Source organism: Geotrypetes seraphini, chromosome 3 (genome assembly GCF_902459505.1).
Source record: "Geotrypetes seraphini chromosome 3, aGeoSer1.1, whole genome shotgun sequence".
NCBI lineage: Eukaryota > Metazoa > Chordata > Amphibia > Gymnophiona > Dermophiidae > Geotrypetes > Geotrypetes seraphini.
This window is the reverse complement of record NC_047086.1, coordinates 360,224,412-360,236,417: the sequence shown is the minus strand read 5'-3', so window position 1 is coordinate 360,236,417 and position 12,006 is coordinate 360,224,412. Positions and strand designations below refer to the sequence as shown.

Here is a 12,006-nt window from a genome sequence, read left to right as displayed (position 1 = left end):
AAGTAACACAGTGTTGGTAGATCTCCCACACAAAGAGGTTCAATGTCTGCAGTAAGGGGGAAATTCCATATGGACGCCGGTTTCTACAGCCGCCTAAAAAGTGGCTGAGAATCGCACATCAGCATCCTATACAGAACCATTTCTGCCCTAAAGGACAGATGCCCAACCCCACCTAACTGACCCAGTTCTCTAACCGGTGCCTATGTCACAGGTGCTGGTTAAAGAACTGCACCTGATCCCTTACCATCAGCTGATCGCAGCAAGGGAGTCTCACCACGATCAGCTAAGCAGCTGCAGCAGGAACCCCCCACATGAACTCAGCCAGCATTTTGCTGGCCTACATTTCAGACATCTGTTGTGGCTCTAGGGAGATGCCTAGGGCTGCTTAAACTCTCCCAAGGCCACTTCCGGGAGAATCCATGCCCAGCTTTGGGCGAAAACGCCTATAGTGTGGGTCGCCTGGCTCGGGTAGTTTTTTTCTAAAAACATGTGTCCCGATTGACTGCCAGACAGCAGTAGGATGACTACTAGTGCTGTCCGATTCACGATTCGAATCGATTCACTGATTCATTTCGGGTGAATTGGTTCGAATTGATTCAAAATCAAACAAACCAAAAAAAATCGGCCTCCCGATTTGGCGACTGACCCTCCCCCCTCGCCCCCTAAAGCAAGATTGGCAGTGCTGCATCTTGCTGGCCAGCTATTGCCGCTCCTGTTTTAGAGGGCGAGTGGGGAGTGTCAGTCAGGAAGTGCTTCTGTCCGGCTTCCCCCCTGGTCTCCCGACATCAATTTACCTAATTTCAGCAGCCTGGATAAGATCGTTAGTGCTTGTGATCTTTGCAAGCTGCCATCAGGTCTTTAAAGTTGCCTTCTGTCTGCCGCGGTCCCGCCCCTCTTCTGCCGTGTTTATTTAAATTATAGAGTTTCAGTTAAAATTTGCACAGGTATACATATAAATAAAATAAACATGGCAGGCATGTAAAGCCCTTTGTAATAGAGCATATACTGGACTTCAACACGGTCCGTGTTTCGGCCACAGGGGCCTTCCTCAGGGGTATAAAGTAGCTGATACCGGAAAAATGCTGCGATAGTCTGGAACCACTGCTGTGCAAATTTTAATTGAAAAACTATAATTTAAATAAACACATTTGTTCACACAGTGGTCTGACCAGTGTCCCTTTCCCACTTCCTTTTCTGTTTTTATAGTTTGCCCGTGGGGTTGTTTTTCCTTTGTTTTGTTTGATGTACTGTTAAGCTATACCATATTATACACATCATAAATTGAAAAGTTTTGTTTTGGATTTGAGACCTAGGACGATATGAGGTGAGATAAGTCAAAGTGGAAAAAAGTGGAGAAAAAAGCTCCACTATTATACCAAAAATCTTGTTGACTGTGTTGCCCTTTTGATGATCCATTTACTACTATTAATTATTTCTATAGCACTGCATAGAGTAGCAAATAATAAGAAAACGGTCCCTGCTCGAAAGAGCTTACAATCTAAACAAGCAAGACAGACAATCAGGATGTCATGGATACAGTTAAAGGGAATGGTTAATCAGTGGGCTGGGATGGAGGACAGAGGGGAGTCCAGGACAATCAAGCCACTGTGACATCACTGAGGAGGTTGGCTCTTATTCAAACCAGTAAAAACAATAAAGTTCAGAATTCCACAATCAAAAGTTGCAAAAATTTGAAGGGACAAAAAATGAAATTCAACTCAATATCATGTTATATTATTTGGTCATCTGACATATGTAAACACTACCGTCTTAACGTATTCACAATAAGTGGAAAGGAGAAAAGACTTCAGACAATTTGTTCATGTTACATGGCTGGTATGTAACATGAATAAATTGTCTGAGGTCTTTTCTCCTTTCCACTTATTGTGAATAATACATCAATTGAAACATGTTGAGACAGTAGTGTTTATATAGTCAGATGACCAAATAATATAACACGATACTGAGTTGAATTTCATTTTTTGTCCCTTCAAATTAGTCACACAAATAGGTAGACAGTGGTTCAAACCACATTCAATTGCAAAATCAAGTTTCAAGTTGAATGGTTATTTGATATATCGCGTATCGTACATACTGGAATCATATTTATGTCCCGGGGATTTCATCTGAAATAGAGTCCAGTTATCAAAAACTAAAAGTAGTACTTATCACAATTCTAAACGGCTTTAAATTAGGACGGCCACTGGAATGGGAACCCGTGAAGGAAAGCTTTTGGTAAACAGCCAAAGAAACCCTCTTAAAATGCTCTCATTTCTTAACTTTTTAATTTAAATTGCAGGCAGCCTTAAGAGAACACATTAGACGGCAATTATCCTTTCTTTGGAATGGAGGACGGAACTGTTCCATAACAAAGCTTTATTATTAAGCTTGCTATTTGGCAAAACTTGCTTTAAGCAACTCTTTCTTTTTCCCTACTGTTCTTTAAACAACAGCTTCTTATTTCTGTCTGCTATAAGATGCCTGCCAAATGACTAACAGTAAAGCTGCAAAAAAATAATAAATAAGAGGCAGATAAAGATTTTCCATTTTTGTTTTGTTTTTGTACTGTTCAGCTTCTCAACAGCTCGAGTTTAAGAGGGTTTCTGCTTGGTGAGCAGGACAACTGCATTCCAGCATTTGGAAAATGCACTTTTAGACCTTGTGTATGGCAGCGTGCCGCAAAAGATACAGCAGGCCCAAGAACCTCCCATTTCAAGCATGCAACGCTAAGTAATCACTCGGGCTGATCAAAGAAATCCTTTTAAACTAAAAACTGCACCAGTGGTTCCAAACCTGTCTTATTTGAGCCTGCAGCCTTCAATTTCTTAGGTTATCCACAACAAACTTGCATGTTTGCATCTACTGGGTCATGGCTTTGTAGTGTCGCCTCGTATATATTTGGCAATTTAAGTTATTACAGCTTTTTCTTTGAGCTGAATTAGGCACACTTGAAGAATTTCTTTACCAACAAAAGTAAGGCTTAGAGATTCTTACCTATGGGTGTGGTTGATTAAATACACAATCAAAGAAGGATGACTCACACTGCTCAGCAATAAAAGTTGTAAAATATTACTTGGTTGGCTAATTCATATACCTACGAATTACTGACTTCAGAAATTAGTATTATTATCATTTTTATAGTGCTACTGGACATATGAAGCACTGAACAATGTTGATAAATACTTGGGTACAAGAAGTCCCTATGACACAGAGCTTATAATCTAAGTGAAAATGGGATGGCTATTTAGTTTTTGAACCGAGCTCACCTTTTTTAGCATTAGCTTAAAATTTAGACGAAGAAAAAAAAAAAATGGTTACCAGTTTGCCATTTTATATGCTAATAAATGCAAACAAATCAACAACAGAATAAAATACACTTTATTTATGGTCCTTGTCAGTAATGACTTTCCAAGAAATACAGAATAGAAGAGACCCTTATAAAACAGAATGCTGTACTGCAGTGGTCTTCATTTCAAGGTTTGCAAGCTGATGACGGCCCTCCAAGACCTCTGGGGCAGCCAGCAAAGCCTGTCCAAAGCCCCCCTAGCAGGTTCTGGCACTTTTTTTTTTATACCCTTACCCTTTTTTTTCTAGCACTGCATTCTTCGGGCCACAGGCAGCATGAATGAAGTAAACCTGCTGCTTTCAGCGGCCCTGGAAGTTTTCCCTTTACAACAGCTTCCTGTCCCCCCAGTAGGAATCTATAGCAAAGGGAAAGCTTCCAGGGCCACTGAAGACTGTGTGTTTACTTCATTCATGCTACCTGTGGCCCGAAGAGTGCAGAGGTACGAAAAAAAAAAAGGGTAGGAAAAAAATCTCGGATTCCACTAGGGAGAGGGTACTACAGAGATGCTGGACTGTGGAGATGGGAAGGAAAGGGTAAGAAGATATCAGACCTCTTTGGGGAAGAAAGAGAAGGGAAACAACCCCTGGAGAAAAAAAATAGAGGCAGGAGGGATGCCCACTCCCTCCTGCCACCAGATGCCCTGGCCCCCACGGGAGGGGTCTTAAGCATCTGAGCCAATCGGGGCCTTAGGTCCCTCCCTATGTATCCCAGGATGCACCAGGAAGGGGAAAACCTACCATTTTGGAGGGGTGGGCCTGCAAGCAGGAGGGAATTGGTATCCCTCCTGCTGTCTTCTTTCTGTACAGGTACGGGGGTGGTTTGGGGGGGTAGTTTGGGGAGGCCGGTGGGGGAGGGGGGTCCTGCAAGGGGAGGGGGATCGGTCAGTTCAGGGGGGAGGTTTGTGGAGGCAGGAGGGAGTGGACATCCCTCATGCCAAACTTTATTTAAGTCCATGTGGTGACTCACTGGGGGGAGGGTTTGCGGAGGCAAGAGGGAGTAGTCATCCCTCCTACCTCTTTTTTTTTTCTGGGGTTCAGGGAGGGGGGTGTAAAATCGGTGGTGGGGGGGGCACCACGTCTCAACTCACTGCACTTTTTTTTATGGGGCAGATATTGTGCATGTGTAACATACGCATGTGTAACACCCTCTCCAATGTGAAGAGAATGAGAAGGCATTCACTAAAGTTAGAAGGGAAAAGATTCCGTATAAAGGTAAGGAAGTTCTTCTTCACCCAGAGAGTGGTAGAAATCTGGAACGCTCTTCCGGAGGCTGTTATAGGGGAAAGCACCCTTCAAGGATTCAAGAAAAGGTTGGACAAGCTCCTTTTGGAACAGAAGATATGCAGGTAAGGCTAGACTCAAATAGGGCACTGGTCTTTGACCTAAAGGCCGCCTTGTGAGCAGACTGCTGGGCACGATGGACCACTGGTCTGACCCAGCAGCGGCAAATCTTATGTTCTTATCTGTATCATTAAGAAAAATACTGCTGCTTTGGGGCTTCCCCTGCTGCTCAGCTGTTCGGGCTTCCCAAACCAGTGTGAAAGCTGGTTTCTAATCAAGTGATCGGATAGGATTACAACTGCCCTCCACAAAACTCATTTGGGTAGCCATTTGAACATCAATCCGATTGTTTAGAAATTGGTCAAAAAAATTTGCCCACAATGACCTGCACAGTCTTAGTGACTGTGTTTTGTGCATCTAGCCCCAAGACTTTCTTAGAGCAGGCAGTATCGATGTAGCACTTTTCTCTGCCTTCTGTGCAGTCTGAGGCCAGATTGTCATGCTTTGAACTGCAAAGAGGCACACTTCAAAATGTTACACAGGAGTTTACCTATGGTATTGCTCTTTGATGCTCGGTTTTCCACAGGCCACGGTACTATTTTTACAGTTTTTTTGTTTGCGGTTTTATTTGATACCTTACCAACCTGGGACCCCTGAAGAAGGCGTGTTAACCGAAACATGTACCGTGTCGGGTCCCTAGGTTTGTTTTTAAGGTGGTATTATTAACCGCACTCAATTAATTGTTAGAAATAAATTCAGCCTGCATCATTGTACGGGTTTCTGCAGTTTTTCCTTGTTTTTGTTTCGTGTTTTTTACTGCATACTTTGTTGGTTTTTCCCTTTGTTTGTTCTGGAAACCCCAGGTTGGTGAAGAAGGGGGTAGTAAAGAGAGGTTGATATGGGTGCAAGTGGGGGGGGGGGGGTTCAGTGGTCATGTATATAAAATATGGAATGGACGGTGGATGCATGTGTTTAAAGAAGGGAATCAGAAGCAGCTATGACTGAGGTAACTAGAGGAGTATGATATGTCTGAATGAGCGAGAGAAGGGATTAGGAGCAAAGATGTGGAGTGGTTCCATCATCCCTCCCTCTAATTCACAATTTTTCCTACCAACAGTGGCGTACCTAGGGGGGAGGGTGTGGGGGGGAGGTCTGCCCCGGGTGCACGGGCCTAAGGGGGTGCACAGCTGGCCTGCCACAGGGGAAAGGCTGCCATTGCCGCGAAAGAAGCCGGCGCCAGTTTTCCCTCCCTCCGAATTCGCCCTGCTTCTTTTCCCACGGGTCGACCAACTTTAGCCGTCTGACATCAATTCTGACGTCGGAGAGGACGTTCTGGGCCAGCCAATCGCTGCCTGGCTGGCCCGGAATGTCCTCCCCGACGTTAGAATTGACGTCGGACAGCCAGAGTTGGTCGGCCCGAGGGAAACAAGCAGGGCGAATTCGGCGCTGGCCTGTTTCCGATGGCCAGTGGCAGCCTTTCCCCGGCGGTGGTGGCAGCATGTGGCGGCGGTGGCATGGGGGAGGGCAGGGAGAAAGAAAGAAAGGGGGGGGAGACAGAGAGCCAGAAAGAAAGAAAGGGGGCAGGGTGAAAGAAAGGGGGCATGGAGCGAGAAAGAAAGAAGGGGACAAGATGAAACAAAGAAAAAGTTGGGGGAGGGAATGAGGTCTGGAGGAGAGGAAGCATACAGGAGGCTGAAAGAAGGGAAGAAATATTGGATGCACAGTCAGAAGAATAAAGTGCAACCAGAGACTGATGAAATTACCAAACAAAGGTAGGAAAAATGATTTTATTTTCAATTTAGTGATCAAAATGTGTCCGTTTTGAGAATTTATATCTGCTGTCTATATTTTGCACTATGGCCCCCTTTTACTAAACCGCAATAGCGGTTTTTAGCGCAGGGAGCCTATGAGCTTCGAGAGCAGCGTGGAGCATTCAGCGCAGCTCCCTGCGCTAAAAAACGCTATCGCGGTTTAGTAAAAAGGGAGGGAGTATATTTGTCTATTTTTGTATAGTTGTTACTGAGGTGACATTGCATAAAGTCATCTGCCTTGACCTCTTTGAAAACCCGCGAAATATAAATGATAATTAACATTTTCTCTGCGGACAGTGTGCTTTGTGTTTTTAAAATTTTATTGTTGGTAGATCATTTTGACTTGGCCACAAAGGTAAGGGGGAGGGAGGGAGGGAGGGGAGCAGCTGAAAGACATCTAGTAATCCTTGCAGTCTTGACTGTGCAGGGAATTATTTTTGTAAAATCATGTTTTGTTATGTGACTAGCATTATTTAGACTTTAATTTCTATGAATGAATAGAATGAAAATGATATAAAATTACTTGCTTGTTTTTATGTGCGTGCGCTGAAGGAAAGTGGAGAGAGAGTGGGCTGAGGACGCTGAAAGGAAATGAGAAACAGAGAGTGGGGAAAAGACGCTGATTTATAAATTGACAATTGTACAGAATATTGTTTCTTTTTATATTTTAATATAATAAGTTCAATATAATATAATAAGTTCAATAAGTTTTAATATAATAAGTTCAAAAACAATTCAAGGCATGTGTGGATGGAATCAGGTGGTTTGTGGGGATGAGGACCGAGCTTACGGGGATTAGTCCAATAAAATGGTATTTTCTTATTTCTCATTATTTGTTTTGTTTTTATTTGTTAATTTGTAAAGTGGTGATTGTTATGTATCAGTTTTTTCAAATTTACATCTACTGTCTTTATATTTTGCACAGTATTAGAGGACATGTATTACTGTTTTTGTGGTGTTGCATTGTATGCAGAGTCTGGTTTTTGACTAAAGCATTTTCTGACTTTCCCTAGTTTTTACTAGTATTACCCCCGTGATATCAGAAGGAATCTGGTTTCTTGGCAGTTCAGTTTAACTTTTGTCTACATATTTCTATTTTTTTAGTTTGTGATTATTCCATATTGGGCAAGGGTGTATCTGTCTGTGTGTATGACAGGGACATGGCTTTCTGATAGCATCGACTGTACAGGATCAATTGACTGTGCAGGATCTGGTTTGTTTAGTTTTACAATGTATGTGTTGGTGTTCTAGTGCTCACTGCAGTGTTTAAGATGCTGCCTTTTCCTAGGTACACTCTTGTTGTGCGATATGTAGATTGTTACTAAAAATCATATTTTTCATATAGATGGGGGGGGGGGGGGGTGTCAAAAAATGATGGGCCCCGGGTGTCACACATGCTAGGTACGCCACTGCCTACCAATAAGCCCCCTTTTTCTAGAGTAGGACCCTAAGCAAAAAAATGCATTGAGCAACCCATCATAACATAGATGGTAGCTCCTCCCTAACATAATGGCCTTTGACACATGTCTCTCCTCATTGTCTGCTTACCTTTTTCTCCCTCTGCTCATGATTCTCTCTGTATTTTGCATCCTTCCCCCTGAGATTCTTCTCCATATCCCTCCCCATTCACCAGCTTTTTCCTCCCTTCACAGTAATGATCACTCAGATCTCTTAAAAAAGAAGAATAAAATAAGTTCCTGGTATCCCTTGTATCCAAACAATTTTGTAACACAAATTTATAGGATGTAATCTGTGCAAATGTTTACATATAACTGCTGCAAAATTTCTGAAATTTTGCCAAGGAATTTACTAATTTTGCTCCAGAAAACTGGGAGCTGTGATCATATGGTATGCTAAGACGTTTATTTGCTCATTTACCCATCCTGCATATACTCTTTTCCCTTTCCTATCTCGTTCTCATCGGATTCTACTAAAAGTTTTTCTTCTTCACGCATTCTCTCTGAAATGTTGGCTAAATGCCGCATGAAGCTCCCATGCCAGAGCAAGGATTCCGTTCATGTCAGAAACTTGAAAAAGAAACATTGGGCTTGCCTTCCTCCCTGAGGGCCTGGAAGAACTCCTTGAACAGCACTCCTAGTTCTGACCACCTCAAGGAGCAAAAGCCTGGGCTAGAAAGACAACTTGGGCACCCTTCTGGGCTAACTGCTAAGGAGCAATTGTTGACACTTTCATCACAGCTAGTCTCTGCTTGCAAAATAAGCCTACAGTTTTCAACAAATAGAAGGCTCAAAACAGATTACCTCAGAACGCTATGACTGAATGTTTAACCCTTTCAGGACCAAGGGACATATTTGTCCCATAACTTTAAAATCCTATAAATTTTGATTGGGATAGTCTACAGTTCTAAATTTGATATGTACGGATTCCATATGATACTGCCTTTATGTAAACAAACTGGTTCCGACATTCATTCATTAGCGTCGTTGCTAGATTGACGAGAAGATTCACTTGCCACACTGTCCATAAGCCAGAAGTGTGATTTTTTAAAATAAAAATAATGATATTTCACAAAAAAAATCAATTTTTTGGCATCTGCAAGCCCTTTTTACCATAAAAATGTCGTCAAAACCACAAAAATTGGCCTACGATCCTTATGGTCCTGAAAGGGTTAAATTGTTATATCTGGACCTATTTTAAGAACAGAACAAATGCTTAACCTGCATGCATGAGTGGAATCCAAGCCATTAAGATCGAAAGTATGCCATTTTCATCAAGTACATACAGTTTGCTTGCATACTGAAGCCCTATCATTCATCTTCCAGCCACTTCTCCCACACAGACAGAGAACGTACCAAAGGGAAAGAATACATTTAATTAGCAACATGCTGCTAACATCATTGTTTTGGGACCCTGTCAAAAATGTGCTGGCTTAATTTTCAAACATATAAAACTAAAATGAAAACACTTTTGTGGCAATTCAAACAAAACCAATGTTGCCCAATTTAGGGTGCTCAAAGATGCACTGGATGATTTCCTTCCCTGGCAATTTTCAACTGCATATTTCAGTAGTTTGGAAACAGTGGAAGAAAAACATTTCATTCCCAAGACCAGAATAAGACCATTCTCAAACTTAAGTTTTCAGAAAATAATGATGGAGGGCAATAATTGCCAACTATAATCAAGCAACTTCAAGTAATAAACACCGATGCTACTTAGACACAGTATGAAATAAATCCAATAAAATATTTACACTCAGGGCCTGATTTTGTAACACAATACCTACGAGAGGCGTTCCATAATTTATCTACCTCAGTAGGAAACAAAATTTTTGTTTTATTTTTTTCAATATAGACCCCCTAATAGCTCAATATATTTCATCCACTTTGCCTGCAATGACTTTAACCCCTTTGAAAAGAATTCTTCTGTTTGATCTTCATACCAGGATGTCACAGCTTCCTTGACATCTTGACAGGATGCTGGGAATTATTAAAAAAGGGATGGTTAACAAGATTAAGAATGTTATAATGCCCCTGTATCGCTTCATGGTGTGACCTCATCTGGAGTATTGCGTTCAATTCTGGTCTCCTTATCTCAAGAAAGATTTAGTGGCGCTACAAAAGGTTCAAAGAAGAGCAACCAAGATGGTAAAGGGGATGGAGCTCCTCTCGTATGAGGAAAGATTAAAACGGTTAGGGCTCTTCAGCTTGGAAAAGAAACAGCTGAGGGGAGATTTGATTGAAGTCTACAAAATCCTGAGTGGAGTAGAACGGATTCAAGTGGATAAATTTTTCACTCCGTCAAAAATTACAAAGACTAGGGGACACTCGATAAAGTTACAGGGAAATACTTTTAAAACCAATAGGAGGAAATTTTTTTCACTCAGAGAATAGTTAAGCTCTGGAATGTGTTGCCAGAGGATGTGGTAAGAGCAGATAGCGTAGCTGGTTTTAAGAAAGGTTTGGACAATTTCCACATTAAGAGGTAAATAATAAGGGTTAGTGTCCTAATGCAACTTGATAACCATCCCCCTTAATCTATTACAGCTTTCATGACAAATCATTTGAGAAGACAATGCATAATCTAATAAGTTCTAACTTAATTCGATCTGGAATCACCAGATAACTAAATCCATAATTTGCATAGACTTATTTCTATTTCATTAAATCTGATGATCATCAATTCTTCATTTTTAAATTGCATGACGTGCATAGTCTAATGCCCTTTAAAAGGCACTAAACAGACACGGTTACATAGATGGGACTACAAATTCTACACAAAAATGCCTCCTGCCTTTCATTGTTGAAAAAAAAAAATCCCAGGATATTTTATTACGCCGATGAATAACAGAGCCCTGAGTTATCAGAAATCTATGTTGTCAGTTTACTAAACTTCCCAATAGACCAAATTTATATATTTAAAATAAACCTCACTGGCTATAAAATGATTGGAAAATTGTCACAAGACCAAATTTTATAACTAATATTTAAATTTATATAGATTTTTTTTTAAATACATGGGATTCCACAAGCATTTCCTACTATATGTGCAGAATTAATTTACTCACCTTACACTGGCCATATGCTGTTGTACGGGTTGATGCTGAAAATGATCAGGCCACTGATGAAGACAGAATGATGGGGAGGATTGAAGACAGCAGACAGTCTGATACATGGGTGAATGGATTTGGCAAACAGATGCTGAGTATTCAGTATGTGGCTGCTGGCAGCAGGAGGTCAATGGAGAAGGTGCAGTATTGCTAGCCAGCAAATGACTCTCTCGATTATTATGGTTAGTTAAAGGGTGATGGTATGAGCAAGGATGACAACACTGTGACCTCAGAGGGGCAGTTCTTTGGTTGTTTAAAGGCAAGGGAGATGGTTTGATTGTGCCATTGAGTTGCAGGTGTCCATTTGGACTCACTTTTGTACTTGGTGCTTCTTTGGTTGAGAGCTGCTGGACTGCAGTGTCACCATCACCGCCTGCAGAGTGACTGGAAGTGCTAGTATTGGATGGGATGCTGCCATTGCTCAGTACCGCAAAATCATTCCTGTTGTTCATAGCCATGCTCCAGCTCCTTACAAACTCTGGTTTCCCTGCATAAAACAAAAGACAATATAAAAAAAGAAGACTTACACATTAATACGTTCCAGTTACCCATTTCACATATACTTTAGGACTGTAAGTAATATTTATGCTACTTATTTTCAAGAGCTCTCTTATTCAGGTGATGTGAAAATGTTGCATTAGCGTATAAGAATCTTCCTTGGCTTTCACCTGGGAGGCGAATTAAGTTTCATCGTATATTACAGACTGACTCTTCAGATAATCTGATTTTGCTTTTTTCTCATTTGCATTATTCTTTCACCAGATTATGTAATATTTTATTATTACATTTTCCACAGATTAGAGGGCCGAAGTCGAATGACCCTCCCTCTTAAAGTTCTCAGTGCATAACCTTCCTCCACAAGATTTAACCAGCAAGAATCCAGCCACTGTGAAAAACTACCACATATTGTACGTTACAAATGTAAAATGAAATGCCAGAGAATTTCAAATATGTTTAGCTGGAAGCCAGACTCAGAGATAAACATCCATAAAACACTTAAAA

The 12,006-nt window shown here is 41.3% G+C and overlaps 1 protein-coding gene across 6 annotated transcripts in view; it reads right to left on the bottom strand.

Moving 5' to 3' along the window:
* DISP1 (dispatched RND transporter family member 1) overlaps positions 1-12,006 on the bottom strand; it is a 335,526-nt gene that overhangs the window by 135,818 nt on the left and 187,702 nt on the right. For all 6 annotated transcript variants that reach the window (XM_033936937.1, XM_033936939.1, XM_033936936.1 and 3 more), the window contains one exon: positions 10,963-11,491. In XM_033936937.1, coding sequence (XP_033792828.1) covers positions 10,963-11,462 — 500 coding nt within the window. In that variant the 5' untranslated portion in view covers positions 11,463-11,491. The remainder of the gene's footprint in view (positions 1-10,962; positions 11,492-12,006) is intronic.